Source organism: Amblyomma mixtum, chromosome 8 (genome assembly GCF_055824585.1).
Source record: "Amblyomma mixtum isolate Tamu chromosome 8, ASM5582458v1, whole genome shotgun sequence".
Classification (NCBI taxonomy): Eukaryota; Metazoa; Arthropoda; class Arachnida; order Ixodida; family Ixodidae; genus Amblyomma; species Amblyomma mixtum.
The window spans coordinates 24176958-24199593 of record NC_143019.1 but is presented as its reverse complement, the minus strand read 5'-3'; the positions used below and the strand labels follow the sequence as shown (position 1 = coordinate 24199593).

Genomic DNA, 22636 nt, shown 5'->3' with positions numbered 1-22636 from the left:
GTTGCTAGCCAAGCAGTTTATACCTCGACTCGGCACTGCTCCAGGAGCTGTCTTGAATTAACCGGTGCAGGGCCCTGCAGACGGGGTTTGGGCGGGAATGCCGTGGCAGTCCGAATTTCTGAATCAACGAGGGCGTTGAATTCATGAGGTTTTATTGCATTTCAACTCCGCGAAAGCCGCAGCATTTTAATTCACAGCATGGTGCAACTGTTGGCTCTGGCTTGACTTTCTTTGGCAGTATAAAATATCGGGAAACCAAAAAAAATGTGTTACTTCACGAATTTTGTTGAATTGATATTCGTTATATCAAAGTTCGATTGTAAAGTTTTTGCAGTGTGCGCTGTCTGGGAACTTGGAGTGTTTTCAAGTTAGTACTCTAATGGACCTGAGGTTATCTCGGCACAAGTGAGGAGTAACTACCGGAGTTCATTTATTGTGTATGTTGCTCGCCTCATCTATGTGCCTTGTGTGTGTGTGTGTAGTGCCTGGCCACGAGTGGTGTTGGCAGGATGGCTTGTGGTGTGTCGCAGGAGCCCCAGGAGATGATGGCGGGTTGTGCTGGTGCCTCGCCGCCGCTCGCCCCGACCCACCAGCCACCACCTGCAGAGGCCCCCACGGAGCCCATACTCATCTGTCAGCTGATGGGTCAGCAGGAGCTCAGGATACGGTTGAAGCAGGACGACTCTGTGGAAGGATCTGGGGTGAGCCGCGCCATTTGGTTGCATTGCTTTCTCAGCTGCAATTTATCAGTGGTGGTCTGGCAGTTCGAGCTTCCACCGTGAGGTGTGGCGTTTGATTCCGAGTGCCGCCATGGCTTCACACCGGTTTTTCAGTGAGCGCAAGCTTTCCCTCGGCCCGTGCTTGGCTTCTTTATGGCGCAATGCTTTGTGGGAAAATGGGGTTCTTGCACCCACCGCGAGTAGACGAAAATGCATTTACATGGTCAGCGGTAGAACTACTACTTCGTCAGTTGCACCAAACTACACCAAATAGCAAATCGTGCTACACTGTAAGCAGAAAGGAGTGAAAAGGGAGTAAGCCGTCTTCTAGTGCACTCCCCTTTTAGAACTGCTGCGACAGTTACACCAAACTGCACCAAATAGCAAATCGTGCTACACTGTAAGCAGAAAGGAGTGAAAAGGGAGTAAGCCGTCTTCTAGTGCACTCCCCTTTTAGAACTGCTGCGACAGTTACACCAAACTGCACCAAATGGCAAATCGTGCTACACTGTAAGCAGAAAGGAGTGAAAAGGGAGTAAGCTGTCTTCTAGTGCACTCCCCTTTTAGAACTGCTGCGACAGTTACACTAAACTGCACCAAATGGCAAATCGTGCTACACGGTAAGCAGAAAGTAGTGAAAAGGGAGTAAGCCGTCTTCTAGTGCACTCCCCTTTTAGAACTGCTGCGACAGTTACACCAAACTGCACCAAATAGCAAATCGTGCTACACTGTAAGCAGAAAGGAGTGAAAAGGGAGTAAGCCGTCTTCTAGTGCACTCCCCTTTTAGAACTGCTGCGACAGTTACACTAAACTGCACCAAATGGCAAATCGTGCTACACTGTAAGCAGAAAGTAGTGAAAAGGGAGTAAGCCGTCTTCTAGTGCACTCCCCTTTTAGAACTGCTGCGACAGTTACACCAAACTGCACCAAATAGCAAATCGTGCTACACTGTAAGCAGAAAGGAGTGAAAAGGGAGTAAGCTGTCTTCTAGTGCACTCCCCTTTTAGAACTGCTGCGACAGTTACACCAAACTGCACCAAATAGCAAATCGTGCTACACTGTAAGCAGAAAGGAGTGAAAAGGGAGTAAGCTGTCTTCTAGTGCACTCCCCTTTTAGAACTGCTGCGACAGTTACACCAAACTGCACCAAATGGCAAATCGTGCTACACTGTAAGCAGAAAGGAGTGAAAAGGGAGTAAGCTGTCTTCTAGTGCACTCCCCTTTTAGAACTGCTGCGACAGTTACACTAAACTGCACCAAATGGCAAATCGTGCTACACGGTAAGCAGAAAGTAGTGAAAAGGGAGTAAGCCGTCTTCTAGTGCACTCCCCTTTTAGAACTGCTGCGACAGTTACACCAAACTGCACCAAATAGCAAATCGTGCTACACTGTAAGCAGAAAGGAGTGAAAAGGGAGTAAGCCGTCTTCTAGTGCACTCCCCTTTTAGAACTGCTGCGACAGTTACACCAAACTGCACCAAATGGCAAATCGTGCTACACTGTAAGCAGAAAGGAGTGAAAAGGGAGTAAGCCGTCTTCTAGTGCACTCCCCTTTTAGAACTGCTGCGACAGTTACACCAAACTGCACCAAATCGCAAATCGTGCTACACTGTAAGCAGAAAGGAGTGAAAAGGGAGTAAGCTGTCTTCTAGTGCACTCCCCTTTTAGAACTGCTGCGACAGTTACACCAAACTGCACCAAATAGCAAATCGTGCTACACTGTAAGCAGAAAGGAGTGAAAAGGGAGTAAGCTGTCTTCTAGTGCACTCCCCTTTTAGAACTGCTGCGACAGTTACACCAAACTGCACCAAATGGCAAATCGTGCTACACTGTAAGCAGAAAGGAGTGAAAAGGGAGTAAGCTGTCTTCTAGTGCACTCCCCTTTTAGAACTGCTGCGACAGTTACACCAAACTGCACCAAATAGCAAATCGTGCTACACTGTAAGCAGAAAGGAGTGAAAAGGGAGTAAGCCGTCTTCTAGTGCACTCCCCTTTTAGAACTGCTGCGACAGTTACACCAAACTGCACCAAATGGCAAATCGTGCTACACTGTAAGCAGAAAGGAGTGAAAAGGGAGTAAGCTGTCTTCTAGTGCACTCCCCTTTTAGAACTGCTGCGACAGTTACACCAAACTGCACCAAATGGCAAATCGTGCTACACTGTAAGCAGAAAGGAGTGAAAAGGGAGTAAGCCGTCTTCTAGTGCACTCCCCTTTTAGAACTGCTGCGACAGTTACACCAAACTGCACCAAATAGCAAATCGTGCTACACTGTAAGCAGAAAGGAGTGAAAAGGGAGTAAGCCGTCTTCTAGTGCACTCCCCTTTTAGAACTGCTGCAACAGTTACACCAAACTGCACCAAATGGCAAATCGTGCTACACTGTAAGCAGAAAGGAGTGAAAAGGGAGTAAGCCGTCTTCTAGTGCACTCCCCTTTTAGAACTGCTGCGACAGTTACACCAAACTGCACCAAATGGCAAATCGTGCTACACTGTAAGCAGAAAGGAGTGAAAAGGGAGTAAGCCGTCTTCTAGTGCACTCCCCTTTTAGAACTGCTGCGACAGTTACACCAAACTGCACCAAATAGCAAATCGTGCTACACTGTAAGCAGAAAGGAGTGAAAAGGGAGTAAGCCGTCTTCTAGTGCACTCCCCTTTTAGAACTGCTGCGACAGTTACACCAAACTGCACCAAATAGCAAATCGTGCTACACTGTAAGCAGAAAGGAGTGAAAAGGGAGTAAGCCGTCTTCTATTGCACTCCCCTTTTAGAACTGCTGCGACAGTTACACCAAACTGCGCCAAATGGCAAATCGGGCTACACACTGAACAAAAAGGTGTAAAAAGGGAGTAAGCAGTTCTCTCTTTTATAAAAGTGCGCTAGAGGACGGCTTACTCCCTTTTTTATTCTATATCCCGTTTATTCCCTTTTTAACCAGGTTTGAGGTGTGCATGCCGCTACATAATAGTTTTCACTTGCTTTTGCTCCACATTCGTGCCTAATGGTCACTGCAAAACTTGGGCAAGAATGAAACTGAAATTGAAGCTTATGCTTTCACATGTTGGCTCCGCGGTCCTTCCACAACATTTTCGCAGAAAGTAGAAGTGTGGAAATATTCCATATTTCAAATAGTTAGTGAACAGAATCTGCCATTAGATTTCAGTTGCACCGTGGGTTTTGTGCTCGAAGTATCAAATGAATAGCTGAAAATTTGCGAGATTTTCCTGTTCCTCGAAACAGATGGTCAAAAATCGTGGCATTTATAAACAGCTCTCGCTAGCTTGACATGCATGATCTCACGCTTGTCACAGAAATGAACCAGCGCTTTCCCCGTGTGGTTGATCGCAATCACGTGGACAAAGCACATGCATGTTAGTGCTTGGGCTTCCATGAAAGAAATTTGACGGTCATCAAGAGCCGCCGAGGTTCGTAATTGCCTGTGGTGGTTTTTCTATAGGGAGTGCAGCGATGAGAAATAAGTTTTCTTGTTTCTTTTCAGTGGGAGACAATTTCTCGGGTTCTGAATATGCGTATGCAGTAAAAGCTCATTAATTCAAACTTTGAGGGACCGAAAGAAATGTTCGAATTATCAAAAGGTTCGAATTATCCAACGACCCCTAAGAAACCAACAAGAACCGCTTGCATCACGGTAAATTTATTTGATGAAAGTCTGGGCAATGGTTGCTTGTTTTTGAGGTGAGACTGGCGTGAGTGACTATTTTTGGCAGTGGAGCTCCACCACTACTGCTTCGCATGTCTCACAAGCGGCAGCGTCACGTGTAAGGAGGCTTCACTACATGAACTGTGAACAGCACGTGACAAGTGCGCAGATTTGGCGCGCTGCAAGAATAGAAGAATCACGTGGACGTAAATACTCAGCGGCGCCGGAGCGGCGAGACATTATAACGGGGATAGACAAGACTACTAAAACGGGCCAATCAGCCCCCGAACGATGCGCGGCTGGGCTCGGTCGACTGGCTAGTGTGTCCCCGCTCAAAGCTCAGAAAAGTGAAACCGAAACTGTGTAGCGTGACTGTAGTGAGATGGAGACATCCATTCATCGTCACGCCTGCCGTTGCGCTTATGTCAGAGGTGCGCGAACAACTCTGCAGCATGGAATTTGGGTTTGAATCGGACAGTTTGGACGATCGCTTGCCACGCCATCCATGCGTGGACACAGCCTCCCTTCTGGAGCCCAATTAAACGGTGCGAGACTCGTAGCGTCCGAATTAGCAAGCATGTGACATCATAAGCTTACATGGATGCTGGCTGGGACCGCGCCGGCAGTTTGAGTTGTCTGGATTTTCGGATTAATCAGTTTTTATTGTACATGGTTGCTTTTTGTGTGTTGCATGTTTCTCTCTTTCTCCACCAGGTTGACTTTGACGTTAACCTCGGCCATATGGCATTGTTTCTCCGTCCAAGGCTGATCCACTTGCTCATCAAAGTGGCACAAGAGTTCCTGAGCCCCAGTGAGTGCACTTTTAGTGTCGCCGCATAACTGCGCTGTGCACTTGTTGAAGGAGGGTTACATTATTGGTCCGCCACTTTATAGAGACACTGAGGACAGCTTCGTGTTTTTATTTTTATAGTAAAAATTTAATCCAGGGCTCTTTCCGGCAGTGTTGATGAGACGAAAATTGGATTTGCTGGCGAGCATTTGCCCACCACTTGATTCGAACCCGTGACGTCTACACTGAAAAGGGCTCAGTGTTCATCATTTGGGAGTGAATGGTGCTGTAGCCTAGCCTCTGAGATTCGTGCCGAAAAAACTGCGTGGATGTGTTGCAGTTTGTGGTGTAGGCTGGTGATGCTGACATCCTTAATTTTTTTTGCCTTTTCTAACTTGAAAAGTTGTATTTTTAGTGAAAGTAGGGTCTTTGTCATTAGAATGGAGTAGTCTATTGGTACAGGCCAACTTAAGTGGGTCTAGAAGGAAGATACAGCGCGAAGCAACACGGACATATGAAGAAACTACACACACACACGAGCGCTGACTCATAATTGGCTCAGTTGTGAGTCAGTGCTCGTGTGTGTGTCGTTTCTTTGCGCTGTTTCTTCCTTTTAAGGGGGGACACTGGTCTTGAAAAGAAAATTTTATTTAGTCATAGTTATGAAATTTTCAGGGCACATGTATTTTTGTGCGCTGATTCTAGATATGTCATTTAATTTCATGTAAAACAATTCCTTGAGCACTTATGCACTTTTTATGCAAGTATTTTGCGGAGAGTTTTGAAGAAAATTTGCTGCAGGAAACTCGCTGAAATGTATGCCACTGGGTTCTCTTGACACCAAGGAATACAATAAGGGTAAAATTATCATCCTGGCTCTCATAGAACTTGAGTAATAGGGTACTGAAGCTGCCACTTCAGAAACAGGAATACGCATTTTCCTTCTCATTTCTGAAGCGACAACTTCAAAACTCTATAACTTAAGTTCTATGATAGGCAGGAAGACAATTTCACCCTTATTGTATTCCTTGGTATCAAGAGAACCCAATGGCATACATTTCAGCGAGTTTCCCGCAGCAAATTTTCTTCAAAACTCTCCGCAAAGTACTAGCATAAAAAGTGCATAAGTGCTCAAGGAATTGTTTTACATGAAATTAATGGCTTACTTAGAATCAGCACACAAAAATACATATTCCCTGAAGATTTTGTAACTGTGACTTCATTAATAAAAATTTTTTTTTCAAGACCAGTGTCCCCCCTTAAAGGCATTACTAGCTAGCCCAGAACCTTGCTCTTCAGTGGGTCCTCAGTGGTTTTTCTTCAATGGCTTTTCTTTGGTTTTTTCAATGGCTTTTTTCGATGTTTTTTTTCTTTTTGAGGGAACTGAACCTTGCTTTTTATCTGCGTGTTTATTAATAGCTGTGGGTTTCTTTAGGTAAACAGGGTAGCTTTTGTAACCCTTCTGTCAAGCTAGCTGATGACATCATGAGCAGACAAGGGAAAGGAATAGAAGGGCTCATTATGACATACATGACGAAAACCAAACAGTCACAGAAACCAAGGAGCTTGGGGGATATTTTTTTTTGTTCCTATTCATCAGTGGGATATGAATAGAACAATTATGATTTTTCTTTTTATTAAATAACCGATTAGTAAGCAGGAGTTAAAACAACAAGCATATGCCACCAATGGGATCCGAACCTACGACCTCCGAACTTCGCTGCTTGGGGTGACCAAAGAGCACTCCAAGAGACTGAAGTGTTTAGCGGAATCTGGTTTGAAAGCCGCTACTCTGGGACACTGTGTAACAGTTAATTTTATGCATTCCTGCTCTCCCCCTTTTGGAAAAAAAAAAGAAAAAAAGAAAAAAGCAAACAAATTGAGCACCTACGTGTAGCACAACTGGGTGTCAAGAGAATCGATTCTTTTCTCTCTCTCTCTCGCGAACAGCTTCCGGGAGTGATCCTTCTTTGTCTGGCAACCTGCATGGCCAGCACTACAACAAGTGCAAGCCCATGGAGCCACACCACTTCGCGATCGTCGAGCAGGACCTGCAGCAGCAGTTGCTCAACAGGAAGACACAGCCCTCACGGGGCCTGGGTCTCAACACGGGCTGGTCGACCAGCTCCGCTGGTAAGTGGGCTGCACATTTGACGGGGCAACGTCTTCCACGGAAGTGTCGGTTGGACGTACTGCTCGCTGTGGTTTGTTTCCAAATTGCCATGCTCTTATTCACTCTGTGAGCAGCAGGTGTATATTGCTGTGATTCTTAAGCGGATTCTTTATTTTGACACTCTTTCATTGGCAGCTTCTAGATGTGATGTCAGAACTGATGGCTAGTTGTTCTTTGTTGCTGCTCTGGCATCAGTGGTGGGGTTGACCAGAAGCATATACTCCGTCTCACAAGCTGTTTGCAGCACTACGAAAGGTACAGCTCTCTCGTCCAATCAGGATGGCGCGCACTACATTAGTGTGTTCCTACGCGCCGGTGGCTCGATCCACCTGATGTCCAGGTGGCTTCTTTCTGCCTATAGCAGGTGGCGCTTGATGTCTTTTTATTCTTTTTTTGGTTTGTTTTTGGACAGGCGGACGCCCGTTCCAAAGGGACTAGCCCCACTTTTTTTTTTGTCGCAACCTGTTCTCATCAGTTCCTCTGTTGTCGCGTCGCAATAAATTTCAGTAATCGTGTCATGTGCATATAAATTTATTTACTCCAGCGTGCCGAGGCAGCCGAGTGTCGATGGTGGCGAAATGCAAAACAAGCCCATGTGCTGCGCGAGAGGCAACGCACGTTAAACGGCCCGCGTTCAACAACACTCGGCCCGCGTTCAACGTCTCCGTTGTCCACTTGTAAAGCGTTCGCTCGCTCACCTGCGTGAGTTTTGCCGTCCTCTTGATGAGCGCATTTGTACTCCAACTGCCCCCACACTCGACGCGAAGCGCTTCAAGAACATTTAAAGCCATCTGCTTCACCTGCTTGGGGAAACAGCGCACTGTCGGTGTAGAGCACACAGGAGACACAACAGACTCGACCGACGCCATGTTGGAAAGTGGCGACGCATCACTACCTCGCAGCAGGCCTCCGCAGAGCTGTGTCCGTCTGGTAATTTCACCAGTGATTGAAACACTCCATACCATTTAAATATACCTGTCCAAATCATGTTTTTAGTTTCAATGCTTATTGTTTTGATTAATAGTCATATACTCCTCAAATATTCGAGGGACTATTTTCTGCGTTTCTGCAGCCCTGATTGGACGAGAGAGCTCTACCTTCCGTAGTGCTGCAAACATCTTGTGAGACGAAGTATAGAGAGGGTGAAAGAAATGGATAAAAATAAAAGAATTGTGGAAAAATGGGCCTCTCCTTTTTTTTTTGTGAGGCAAATTGGTAGTGATGCCAGCCCTTCCTTGCATGTACTGGTGTTTTTTCTGTACCAGAGCTTGGTATTTTTGCGATTCAGTGACAACATGGTGTCGATGTTCTTTTTTAGCATTTGGACCTTGTACCAGTTCTTGTGGTGGCATAAACTTCTTTTTTTTTTTGTCCTTGGCATGGCCTGAGCGGCTGTGGTGACTTCATCTCAGTGTTGGCAGAGTGCAAAGAAGTCCTGTGTACTGATACTTTGGTTGATGCTAACGAACTCCATGTGTCCGAAAATGACTCCAGGGCCTTCTGCGACGGCATTTTTTGCAGCTCAGACATAGCTTTGGGGTGAAAAAATTTGTGTGTTCTTTGATGTCTGTTCTCTTTCCTATCTGTTGTCACCGCAGCCTGTTTCTCGGAACCAGAGGAAGAGTATGTGCCGATGACGCAGCAGCGGGCCTTCTTTGAGAGTGGCAGCGTAGCGTCTTCGGACATGGACTCCTCTGTGACGAGCAGCACCCACAGTGCTTGTGAGTAGCTTGTGACATCCTGATTTCTTCGAGCATTTGCTTATTTCAAATACCTTTTTGTTGTCCAGTGTTGGCTGCGAGTTTGGTTATATTCACTTTTATGGGTAGTGAGATGTTTAGCAACGCAGTACTGTAATAGTGCGAGCTGTAAGAACAAATGGATGGGATGTGAACAAGTGCGGTTCTTGCAGCTGTAAGTGCAGCTATAAAAATCTGCTGAATGTTTCACCTAAGGTGTTCGGCAATTTTTACATTTAGGCTTCTTGAGTTAGAAAAGTGCTTTTTTTGGCATAACATTGTCAGTGGTGTAGCACATCAGCATTCAGCTAAGACATGCTAACCTGGTAGGCTGGTTAAGTAACATTGAATAGTTAGGTTTTTAAAAATTTTTAGTGTTTTTCTCCTTAGCCTGTTGTGCCAATCGGCAGTGCGGCCAGGGTGCTTTATTTTTTTCTGCCCAAACTAATCTCTGTTAGTCTCCTTGTTTATTGAGAGGCGTGTAGCCCATCGTAAGTACAGTCGACGACCGAAAATTCGGACGCCTTATTTTTCGGACATGCTTGATTATTCGGACTTTTTCGCGGCACCGTGACATGGCCCATAGAGCCAATGTGTAAAAGCGCTTGAAATTTCGGACGCACCGCAACTGACCACTCGATTTTTCGGACCTCGTTCGCACTCGCTGCCAATACCCAAGCCGCCATATAATGTGTACAGTGGAACCTCATTAATTCAGACTGCAGGAGATATCGAAAACTTGATCAAACAAACCAAAATTCAAGCTTAAAGGGAGCCTTGCGACGCTGAAATTCTGCGCGAGCCGGCACATTGCGCTCGCGTGTTTTCGAATTCGTACTGTCCTTGAATGTCTTCCGCCGCACGAACTTGAATCGTAGTCTGAGTTCACGGAACTCATCTGTGCCGAGTCTTTAGTCCCGAACACGGAACGCGAATACGATCGCTCCGGAGATTACGCGCACGCCGTGGCCTCCGTGATCGAAGCGCGCTTCGGGCGCGCCGCCGGATCTTATCGCGGCCGCGATCTGCTCCAGCGCTGCGCCGTTCGCGGAGGCCACGCGCGCGCACCGGAGCTTCCAAGTGCCAGTCTATGGATGGCGCCGTGATCATTATCATGAACATTTTTCTCGGTCGCGATTTTCCGCTGTTCACATCGGCATCATTATCGCCAGCTCCAGCCTTTCGTGGCGTGTCAGCATGCGTGTTAGCGCGTTCGCCGTGATAGTGGCTTTCGCGTGCCGCCGCCGAGCTTCACAGTTTTAGCGCGATGGGCAAGCACCTTAAGCTACACGGCTGGGAGTTACCTCTCGAACGCGGTCGGTAAGCGTGCGGCGGGCGGGAAATTCGACGTGGCCGAGAAGTGCGTCCGATGATGGTGCAACCAAAAGAGAAACACAAGCTGCAAAAAGCGCGCTTTCCGAGTCAAGCCGTGCGAGTTTCCTGAACTGGAAGAAGAGCTGCTCCTCTATGTGATGGAATTTCGGAACAACGGCTACGCGTTGACAGCGGACATGCTGCGCGGCTTCTTTTGGCATGAGCGTGCACCAGAGCGCAGCACCAGCTCAGAAGTCTAAATACTTCGCGAGTGACGATTGAACATAGAATAAATGTCGCTCATTCCCTGGTTGCTGTGTTTTTACTTAATTTTTTTTTTTTTTTTGCATATCGCGTGTATGGGCCGCACCCCGAAAATTGGCCCTCGAATCTGGAAAAAAAAAAAGTGCGGCCCTTATACGCGTTTATACGGTATTTCGCGCGGCGAAATATAGTCATGAGGAGCTTTAGAATGTGTGCAATACAATTGGCCGCTTTCTCCGGCATAGTGGTAATAAGTTCGTGATTTTTTCGGTGAAATTTGATTTTCCGGACTGCCCGATTTTTCGGTCGTTTTCGCGGTCCCTAGAGAGTCCGAAAAATCGGTCGTCGACTGTAATATCCATATCAGTTTTTAGAATTTTGAAAATGCCCTCTGTTATCCTTGCCACTGTGGCTCAACAGATTTTGCCTATTATGGTGAATTACGTGCACTGGAGGGGTTACTTTGCCTGCAAGCTTCTTGAAAGCGCATGTATTGTGGCACAACCGTATTTACACACGATTGTAAGTCGACTCGAACGTAAACGCCCCCCCCCCCTTCCCCATAGCACATGTCAGGAAAAAAACAAAAGGGGCATGCCCGTGGGCGCATTCAAAAATGAAAATGTATTAGTCACGCCACATGATTTAGGTCACATGACCTAGGTCCCCCACCTAGGTTGCCTCTCCGGGGATTTTTCGCGCACAACGGCGACACCGGTGACACCGGATTTTCTGCAGAGTGGGAGCCATAACGCTGGCGTGTAAATATTTAAAAAGTTAACTACTCAGTATTAGTTAACAAGCCTACTAGTTAGCACGTCTTAGCTGTATTCTCATGTGCTGCACCGCCAACAATGCTATGCCGGAAAAATAACTCTTCTAACACAGAATGCCTATTTGTAAAAATTGCCGAACGTCTTAGGTGAAACACCGTATGCAGCGTGTTGTTTGCTTGCCATTGTGAATTTCTTGCTAACCATCCCTCATGGTTTTCTGTAGGCCTAGCCATTCAGTCATTTCCCTGCTGGTGATATACCGTAAAAACCTGCTCATAATACGAGGTTTTTTTTTTTCTCCACATTTTAGCCTGTCAAATTTCCACCCCATATTACGTGCGGGTTCAGATAATTTTCAGCCAAGATTCTGGGTTCCAGTCTGGTTATTATTCAGCACTGTCACCACCAGGCTTCCAGTGAGAGGGGGCGCTATCGTAGTGATGGTGTCGGTTGACTGTTTCGATGGTTTTGATTTCGATACCAATACACCACACTTATCTAGTGATTCCTATGCTCTCGGAACCAGGACGATCGCACCTCACGCGATCTCGGGACTGCAAAAGCAGTACTTAGCTGCTTTTAAATGGAGAGTAATCGTAGCTGCCGAAAGCATCAACACCACATCAAACGCTGCTTCATGGACTAGATGAGGGAGAGCCTGCTGTTAGAGCCTGCCATGCCCTGTAGTTGGATTGCGGACGCATAGGTGGGCATTCCCGAGGAGTTCGTCGGTTGTGCTTTCAAGAAATGCAGGATATCGAACTCTCCTCGTGAATGACCATCGAGTCACCGAGGCAAGCTCGAACTGTAGCGCAAATAAAATGCTTTCAGTGAGCTTTTCTCGCTCGCATTGTACGTAGATGAAAACCTTCTCTTTCGTTTTTGCTGCCCCCAAATTACAACCTCGTATTGTACGCTGGTTTTTACGGTACTATGTCAACTGAAATTTGGATTCTCTGCTTTCTTTCTCCCTTCCACCTCACGCAGACTCGAGGCCGAGGGTGAGGTCAAAAAGAAAAAGTGAGTAGAGAGGCACTGTACTCAAACATCCGCATGGTGTGTTGAATTATCATTGAATGCTGCTTTCATTATGTCACAGCTCTTTTATTAGAACCTCTTTATTAGAACCCTATTGCAACTTTATCTGTTTTAAGTGAAAGTAGTATCTTTGCTGTTGGAATGAAGATGATCTGTCAATGCAGACTGACTTCAGTTTCTTCTCAGTGTCCCTTTAATGATCTCATTGTTCCAACAGCTGCGTGAGCATATGGCAGTGGTGGCCGCTAGGGACAGTTTCCCAGCATGAAAATTCATTCCTCTATACGTGCTTTGCACGATTTTTCTTTCTGTAGTTGTCTTACTGGCAACATCAGCAAAAACAAGCTATAGCACTATATGCTACCGGAACTGCTTTGTGGTTCTTGTAGGCGTGCTGAAGTATGTTGTTCTCTTTTTGCCAGCCCTATCATTGCTTGTGAAAAGGCAAAGGCATTGTGCACTTGGATTCGGGTGCATCGAGAACACAAATTACGCATTGTCAGGGACACTAGGATTCTGTGGGACCCTAGTGTGAAAACTCCGGTTTGAATGTGTGCAAGCATGTTTTAATGGGGGTGGAATGTGCTTTTGGGTGTGCAGTTTACACCCTGTGTGTACAGTTTACACCCTGAATCAAGGGAAGGTGCTTTCGGGTGTGCAGTTTTACACCCAGTTTACACCCTGAATCAAGGGAAAGTGCTTTCAGGTGTGCAGTTTTACACCCAGTTTACTCCCTGAATCAAAGGAAGGTGCTTTGGGGTGTGCAGTTTTACACCCAGTTTACTCCCTGAACCAAGGGAAGGTGCTTTTGGGTGTGCAGTTTTACACCCCGACCGTTCTTCTGTGGTGGCAGGGCGGTCTTCACAGGGCTACATGGAGGACGTGCCCCTGGAGTCGTACCACCTGCGGATGCACTGCAGTGCCCTGTGCGCTGTGGTGCTGCATGATGACATGGCGGGCATTGCCAACAGCAACTGGCACCGGATGCCCAGCACCACCTCCTCCAGCCCGTCGCCCAAGACGTCGGCCCTGATGCAGGCGCAGGCGGAGACTTTCTTCCGGGCCATCGCGGGGCAGAACCTGCGGGACCTGAAGGCCCTGCGCAGTCTCCTGCCCAAGATATGCCGCTCGGACCACCTCTGGTGAGCGATTGTGTCTGCCTTTCCCTCTCCCATTTCGTCCACTTGGGCAAATGGTGTTGTGTCACCACCATAGTGACTACCCGTGCCACACGCGCAGAAGAAATGGCAGTAAATGCTTAAGGCCTTAAGTTTGTTAATGCCATTATTTTCGGAGTTGGTGCTACACGTCCACATTTAATGCCATTATCGATAGTGACGATGACGATAACGCTTGCAAGGTAGTCAAAAGTTTCATCTGAATATAAACATTCCGAATGAGCACAGTATAAATACTGGTTATAACAATATATCGGATATAACAATGGTCAGTCATTGCACCATCAGCTTTGCCATGTGTTCTATGGTAAAATAAACTGCTTATAGCAATGCTGTCAAGGCACATTATTGGTTATAACAATTAAATCTGGTAATTGAGTGTCAACTATTATAGAAAAAGAAAGAAGGAAATGCTACAACCACACCAGCAAAACCATGCTTACAACACAAAAGCGCACACATGTGGGGCCGACCAATGGACTAAGCTGGCGCAGCAACGCCACGAAAGCAAAAGAGGCAGGCGTCATTGCGTCAGGAGAGCTGCTGCATTGGCTACGCACGCCATGCGTATCCCCAGTCAGTCGGTGCAGTGTGTGTGCATGCAGCCAGCGCGGTTTTTCTCTTGTCAGCTGTCACTGCACCCTTAGTTCTGCATGCTTCTTGAATTTCCCATAAGAATCACTTCCGGAAAGCCGGCTTGATTCCTGTGACGTGGAGGCGCGCGAAGCTCTCGGTGGCGCAGTGATGGCGGTGCTTTGGTCATTGGTGAACATTGTTCCGGTTCCCTGAAGTTTGAATTAACAAGCTTTTACAGGCATTAGAACAATCAAACCCCTCCGGGTATTTACTGTCAATAAATGCTCTGAAGTTTGTCGTCTTTTCTTTTTTTCGGCACAACCCTGTTGTAACAATTATTGGTTATAACAATGGTATTTCCATGGCACTTGAATATTGTTATAAGTGGGCTTGACTGTATCGGGAATGTTGTTTGAATGTAATGTAAAAACGATTTTCCTGAAAATGCGGCTGTTCCTGCTTTACAAGTCGAAAAAGTAGCCATAAACTCGCATGTCAGCACTTAAGTCGAGAGTACCTGTCAATAAGGCTGGTTAAAATGGCACTCTTCACATCGAAAATGCGGTATAGATGCTTAAAAATTAACTATTTCCTACTGGTTAGAAAGTTTTTACTAACAAAGCTGCATGCTTTTCTGCGTTTGGAATGGGAATGAGAGTACACATTGCACGGGCGAATGAGTTGTGGCGAACTCAGTAGGTTGCGAATGGCAGTAAGGCTAATGGCATTAAATTTACGCGTGTGGCACCGCACGAATGCCATTCAAACTTAAGGCAGTAAGCACATAATGGCTTTAAATCTGTCCGTTTGGCACGGGTATTACAAGGTTATGTCACATTCTTCTTTAGAAGTGCTTATTATACGGTTCTTTTCTTTTGTAGGTGCTCAAAAGTGAGGGGTGTGCGTGTGTGTGTGTGTGTGTGTGCGCGCGCGTGCACGCGTGCGTGCGTGTGTGTGTGTGCGTGTGTGTGTGTGTGTGTGTGTGTGTGTGTGTGTGTAGGGGGGGCGAGCGAGGGTAGGGGGGGGGGGGGAGCGAGAGAGAGAGAGACTGCTGTGTGCCAATGGGTGCCTTTGTCTCCCAGGATTGCTGGGACACCCGTGACGCTAGAAGGCACGCAGAAGTCGTCACAATCGCAGTCGCAGTCCCCGCGTATGGTCAACGCCCAGCTTTCCATTGGGGAGATGGAGGCCATTGAGTGCCTGTTCGACCACCGGTCCAGGCACGAAGCAGAGGGCGCTTCGCTGCGAGACGCTGAGATCACCGAGGTGAGCAGCGAGCTGTGCCGTGACGTCATATCCACGTTCTTTTGTCTAGTCAAGAGAGCAAAATTCTGCACGTGTTAGGAAAATGATTTTGGTTCGTACAGCTTCATTCACAGGTGCCTGTATACAGTCGCCGACCGATTTTTCGGACTCGGCGGGACCCGGAAAATGATCCGAATAATCGAACAGTCCGAAAAATCTGTGAACTTAAAAAAATAAACAATTCTGCGAAAAAACAGCTTTCAAAAAAGTGAAAATAATCGCTCCCCATGTTCGGCCGACATGCGATAATATTAGACTCTGTCTGAGTCATAGCCATGCTTTCTTCATGTCCGGACCCTATTACATCATGATACCAGATAGTGCGACGCGGCCGCGGTCTTGCGGCGAATGAATGCACTCGCTGCACGAAGCAAGAACAGTCAGTCAGTCAGTTTGCATGAGGCAATGACGTTCGCAAAGACCGAGCTAACCCATGGGTAACCCACGGGAAGACGCGAGCGGAAGCGGGCGCCTCCGACCACCCCCCTCCCTCTCCGCGTGCCGCAGAGGGGGGGGGGGGGGGGGTACTGCAGCTGTTCCGCTATACCGTTCGTTTTCCATGCGATCGCGCGCCCTTTGTAGGGCATCTCGATGGCAATGGAGAGCATCTTATCTTGAATAGCAACGGTGGAGAACAAATAGCCAAGCCTATCCAAGCCAGTCCAATTCCTTTTAAATATAAGATGTTGCCTTTCGCAGTGGCGCCAAACGGGTTGGTTGTGACAGCGATGTCCGCTCGCGTCTATATTAGGCCGAAATAATGAACTTTTGGCTGAAAAACAATCATCACAATATTGTTGGCGGCTTTTTTAGTCCGAAAATTCGAACTTTCAGAATCCACAAAGTCCGAAATATCGGTCGTGAAAATGTACACATTCCTATGAGGTGCGCGACGGTTCCTCAGCGAAGTCCGAAATATCGCGCTAGTCCGAATTATTGGAGTCCGAAATATCGGTCGGCTACTGTATATGAGAAGTGTAAATAAGAGAATGATGTAATGATGCAACCTGAGAGATCTGCGGTGAGTGCGCTTCTGAGTTACAATGTTTATTTATTTATTTATTCATTCAATATACCTACATCACCCAACGGCGCTATTGGGGGGGTTCAGTACATCAAAAGCACTAAGCACAGAAGTAATTCATGAACGCAACAAAACAAAACATAGTAAAGGAAAAACAAAGAAGCAATAAGAGCACTAGTGGCACATATAAATAAACCCTAACAGACTTTCAGTTTAGGCTATGTCCTTGTACTACGCGTCCACGCAACCAACTGCGAGAACAGTAAATATCAGATGTGCTTGACACTTTCTAAGGCAGCCAGGGAATTCGGACATGTAAGAACTTTATTTGGCCACATGTTCCAGCCATTTATTGTGTTCGGAAAAAACGAATATTTCAGGATATTGATCCGGCAGTTATAACTTCCAATTTTCATTTTATTATCCCTCCTTCTTGAAACATAGTGAGACTCCTTTAAGCAGAGGGCTTTATCGATCATTTACTCTTTGGCATGATTCTGAAAGAGTGGCTTTTGTGTCTTGTGTTTAAATGGAATAGACTTTGCAAAGTAAGGAAAACTACTCAATAGGCGCCACTATATTTGTGGTGGATTAAGTGTTGCGAGTGCTGCTTCTAGGTCGAAGAGGTAACCTGTGTTTAAGGCTTTCAAGTAATGTTAATTTTTTTCTATCCTGCCTTTTTCAGCTTATCTGCTATTATGAATGCGACGACGCAAAGAAAAGAAAGAGGCCATCAGAGGCTGATCCGTTCCTCCGGCTCAAGTACGACTTCACAGAGACACCGCAGGTACGTCTTTGGCCTTCATTTTGCACGCTGTGTTAAGTTCCTTGCGAACGCCAATTCTCGCTTTGCGGTGTGCTAGTATGAGAATAAGCTTTTGCAATTTTTCTTTTTCTTCCAAAAATAGAGCACTTGCTGGGGCTATGTAAGCTGAACAGAAGACTCGTTTTATTGTTGCCGGTCGTAGGCGACTGTGAATGTGTTTTGTTAATTAAATACTACTCCTGTGCAAATTTGTTTCATGTCTTAGAGTTTTATCACTTTCTTGCCTTCCATATCCGATTTCAGCACCTCTCGAAAGTAAGCAGACCCTTTTTCCAGCATTAGTTTAATTATGCTACTACATGGGTGACGCAAGCGATGCGAGCAAGCCAGCTGGTGATGATTCCGGCGTTTGTTTAGTTACCATTCTCTTTGTTGACAGTCCTGTTGAGCCTTGTCTTTAACAATTGACCCCGGCCCTTGTGGATTTTGTCCATAAAGCATCTGTCACTTGTGGCACTGTGCAGTTGTTTGCGTGGCTAGTTGTTTGCATGCTTGCACCGTCGGGATGGGCACGTACGCACCACGAATAGCGTGGCTGCTGACACCTGGCAGGGATACTTTTGGGCGCCTGCTCGCGTCTGTTGCCGCAATCGTGCGCAGACCAGCTTCAGCATAAGTGCAGGCATGCGGCACGGAGTTGGGGCTTTGGTTGCATGAGGTATACGCTGAACCGGAACCGCATGAAGCAAATTCCAGAATTGTTATTTGCTCGAGACAAATAGTTCTTCGACGGTTCAAATACCAAACATTCAAATCTCACCGTTGAAAGTCAGGGTAAAGACGGGATTCTCGATTACAACAAATTGGCTAGGCATGTCTAGTTACCAGAAGCTTCCGTAGATGGCGCCACCTGCACCATCGAAGGAGTGAAGGTACAACAGATGGAGCAATGCAGTGGGCGACCAGACTATTTTTTGGTGGATGGCAGTTATGGATGCTGTGCCCCTGTAGACTTCCCTTCATTGCCAAGAAAAGCTGTCAACGAGTGTAGTAATAATCAAACTGTATCTCGTGGTGTAATAACTCGGGCACACTTCTTTGAAGGAATCGTCATGGTTGCCGTTGCTTTTGTTTTTGCAGGCGCGAGGAGGCAGGGAGAAGAGCACGGCCATCAGCGTGGAGCTGCTCCCTGTGCAGATAGAGCTGGACCGTTCCCTGGAGGACCGCCTCCACGGACTGCTCCACCCACCGGCCGTGTTCAGCACCGACAGTGGCAAGAAGGAGCAGGACATATGGAGCCTGTCGGTCACGGTGAGTGACTCGTCTGTTGTACTGTGCGTGGCTGCAGAATTGTTTGCGATGCATGATTGTGCCGAGGGATCTGTAGCAGACCTGCCTTGCGGCGAACTCTTTTAAGGGGGGACATTGGTCTTGAAAAAAAAAAATTTATTAATGAAGTCACAGTTACGAAATCTTCAGGGCATATGTATTTTTGTGTGCCAATTCTAAATATGTCATTTAATTTCATGTAAAACAATTTCTTGAGCACTTATGTAACTTTTTATGCTAGTATTTTGCAGAGAGTTTTGAAGAAAATTTTTTGCGGGAAACTCGCTGAAATGTATGCCATTCGGTTCTCTTGACACCAAGGAATACAATAAGGGTGAAATTGTCTTCCTGCCTATCATAGAACTTAAGTTATAGAGTTTTGAAGTTGTCGCTTCAGAAATGAGAAGAAAAGTGTGTATTCCTGTTTCTGAAGTGGCAGCTTCAGTACCCTATTACTCAAGTTCTATAAGAGCCAGGATGACAATTTTACCCTTATTGTATTCCTTGGTCTCAAGAGAAGCCAATGGCATGCATTTCAGCAAGCTTCCCACAGCAAATTTTCTTCAAAACTCTCCGCAAAATACTAGCATAAAAAGTGCATAAGTGCTCAAGGAATTGTTTTACATGAAATTAAATGACATATCTAGGATCAGCGCACAAAAATACATGTGCACTGAAAATTTTATAACTATGACTAAATTAATAAAATTTTCTTTTCAAGACCAGTGTCCCCCCTTAAACCAAATTATCTGATAAGCTAGTACACAGCTTGGAGGCCTTTCGTTAGTTTTACATGGCTGCAGTTTATAGAAAAGAATTATTGGTAAAGCAATGCTGAGAGGAACTCCACCCCATTGCTGTTCTTTGTAAAAAATTGATTTTTTGACTCTTTCTGGGTATGTTGACTTGCGACGAATTGTTTAGGGTTTACTCTTTTGTTGCTCGTTGGGGGGGTCGACTTATACGTGTGAATATACCATAAACCCTTAGCGACTGCCTCCCTTGTAATTCTTAATGCAGTAAAAAAAAAAGGACAGTTCCTGATTTTGTATCGTGTGCACATTAGAAGCAGTGTGCTTGCTGCCAGTGCAGATGAAGCACGCTCAGAACTCATAAGACGTGCTTTTTAAGTGGCAATTTCAAGGAGAACGGGACGAACTGTTAAAAACCCACAGGGCGGTTACCACTGTGTAATGCGATATTCAGCGACGGCTATGGAAGTACAGTAGAACCCCGTTCATACGTTTTTCACCGGACCGGGAAAAAAAACGTAACAGCCGGGAAAACGCAACAGTGAGGGAAGCACCGAAAATTAATGAAAACAGTGCACCTTTGACTTGAAACAATTAATTTCCGCAAATTGACCCTAGGACTTTAAAAAATCGAGAATGGTGGATTGCAGTTTCTTTCGCTCGCTGGAAAGAACAACGCGTTTCTCAATAGCAAAGGCCGCATTGCTGTCAGCGTCGCTTTGCGGTGCGGCCACACCGCACGCACGCAGCAGTGCTGTGCAGTTCACGCGCTCACTGCAGTCCGCGCTGAAGCGACGTTGTGCACAGCGTCAAGCACTGAAATGTTCGTAGACTGCTCGCCGCGCTGCTCCGCGTAAGCCGCCCTGGCTGCCTGTCGACTGCGTTTAGTACGTCCAGCTTTTTCTCAAGGGAAAGCCCCTTCCCCTTACTCAACGCTATCACGCCATCAAAGCACAATAAAGATGTTGTTGCGACTGAGAAGGATGAAAAGGAAATTGCACGGGCCCTGCCGACTGGCTCCAGCCGAGCCACCACCGCTGTCACTTGCAGATAGAGGAGAGTTAAAAGATAAAAAGAAAGAGTGAAAGAAAAGACACGCTGATAAGCGACCGCAGCCGCGCGCCTCCTCCTCACCACCTCCCACGATAAAGATCGCGGCGTTCGGCGTGCGAGGCAGATAGCCATCTAGTGGCGGCCTCTCCAACTCTCGTGCGGCTTCTTGCAGCCAGTTCCGTAGCCAAGCCTGGCCAAGACTCGTCAAAAATCAAAATGCCGGTTGGCGCGCATTGCCCGGGCGGGTTCGGGGAGCCCGGTTGCGACGTATCATGCGGGATCGTTTCCTCGGCTACGACGTAACAGCGGGGTTCCCAATACATTGGATCCTATGGAAGCTATGCCGGGACCCGAAGAAAACGACGTAACAGCCGGGAAAACGCAGCAGTGAGGAACGTAACAGCGGGGTTCTACTGTATTTTCATTTCGTTATGTATAAAGATAGAGAGTTTGACAGCAGTGTGTATATATGTGTAGCTATAGAGCAGTTTCTTTTCGTTTTTCACATATACTTGTTTGACTCTCTAGTCCGCTGTTCCAGGTGCGTGTTACCACATCCGCTGTTCCGCTCCTCGGGTGGCACATTTCACAGCAGCCACTGCAGGCGGGTGTGCTGTATTCCTCCACGCTCACCCTACTTACTCTCCCGCCTGTTTCGCACTAACCACCCACCAGGTGGCTTCAGTGGTAGCCACCCTCTGGGTGCATATTCCTCCGTTCTCGTCATAATCCTCCTCCTTCCCGTGCCATCCACCCTCCGGTTATGCACTACTACTAAAATGCCAAACTCAGGAAGTGGGCGCTCGCTGTAGCTTAGGAAGAGGAGAAGACAGGTTGCTGCTGTTTGCTTAGTGTTGTCTTTGGCCTAGGGTGCCTTGTGACCCTAAGTGTGTGGACGAGCTGAGAGATGTTGGCTCATGTCCTGGCACCTTTTTGCTGTGGCGAACCTCTAACAGGTATTGCTTTCTCTTCCTTGTACTTTCAGGAAGACAGTGAGTGCACGAGTAGGTCAACGGGCAAGACTAGCATCACTGTGCGAAGCTCATTCGTCAAGGCCAACCTGAGGTGAGCACAGATGTTTACGGCAGTAAGGAAGCTCTGTGGGAGACTTAATTTGGCAGACAGGCCAAATTTATTGGGCTTAAGCGGACACTGGGGACAGCTGTGTCCGATTTCTGTTCGGAGTGAAAGTCTATTATATGACTCTTTGCGGCTTTATTGGTGTTTGTTCGGCAGGAAAATATGCATTTATTGCTGTGGTGATTAGATTTAAAAATGAAACATTTTATTTTTTTCCCCGTCACTCGATTCAAACTTGTGGCGACGATGCCGAAAAGGGAGGACTCTGCTACCAAACAGTAGAAATTGATGGCAGTGTGGCCTGGCCTCAGAGATCTGCGGAAAAGAACTGCCCTGACATTTCTGCAGGTCGCGTGTGGAAACGGCCGGAGGTGGTGACACCTGTATTTCATTTTTGGCATTTTATATCTTGCAAAATCTCCGTTTTTACCGAAAATAGCATCTTTGTCACGTCACCAGGGAGCAGTAACCCACTGATACAGGCAAACTTTAGTTTGTCCTCAGTTACCCTTTAATAATTTTTCTTAATGTTTGAAAGCTTATGAGGACTGTTGTGGAATAGCAGTAGAACAGCTTAGTGCACGCTGGCTGCAACAAAATATTGATGCAGAAAGCACAGGTGGAGTTTGGGAGCTTGCAAAAAGACCAAAAAAAGACTTCGGCTAAGGGAACTGCAGCTAGCGATGGGAAGGAAAATGGCTGGTGGGACGCTAAGAGATTGAACGAATGCAGTGTATTTGGAGAATAAAAACAAGTTGGTGATGTTGTAGCTGAAATCGGGAAGAGGAAGTGGGCATTGGCAGCGCACATAATGTGTGGAATTGGTAATTGGTGGTAGGTAATGGCATCTTCAATAAGCTTTCACCCGGATTGCCCCGAAACCAGTGCTGGTCCTCAAGGGTCACGGAGTGGATTCCAAGAGAAGGCAAACGTAGCAGGGGGCGGCAGAAAGTTAGGTGTGCGGATGAGATTAAGAAGTTTGCGGGGATACGGTGGCCGCAGCTGGCAAAGGACAGGGCCACTTGGAGAGGCCTTTGCCCTGCAGTGGGCGTAGTCAGGCTGATGATGATGATGTTCAGGAGCCCATAGTAGTGGAGCTGCAT

The 22636-nt window shown here is 46.8% G+C and overlaps 1 protein-coding gene across 2 annotated transcripts in view; it reads left to right on the top strand.

Annotated features, from left to right (window-relative positions):
* Positions 1-22636, top strand: part of Atg2 (Autophagy-related 2) — a 95577-nt gene that overhangs the window by 21066 nt on the left and 51875 nt on the right. For both annotated transcript variants that reach the window (XM_089556832.1, XM_089556835.1), the window contains 10 exons: positions 531-701; positions 5091-5187; positions 7117-7299; positions 8938-9060; positions 12420-12452; positions 13324-13612; positions 15307-15490; positions 17239-17340; positions 18460-18630; positions 21439-21518. In XM_089556832.1, the coding sequence (XP_089412958.1) occupies positions 531-701; positions 5091-5187; positions 7117-7299; positions 8938-9060; positions 12420-12452; positions 13324-13612; positions 15307-15490; positions 17239-17340; positions 18460-18630; positions 21439-21518 (1433 nt within the window). The remainder of the gene's footprint in view (positions 1-530; positions 702-5090; positions 5188-7116; positions 7300-8937; positions 9061-12419; positions 12453-13323; positions 13613-15306; positions 15491-17238; positions 17341-18459; positions 18631-21438; positions 21519-22636) is intronic.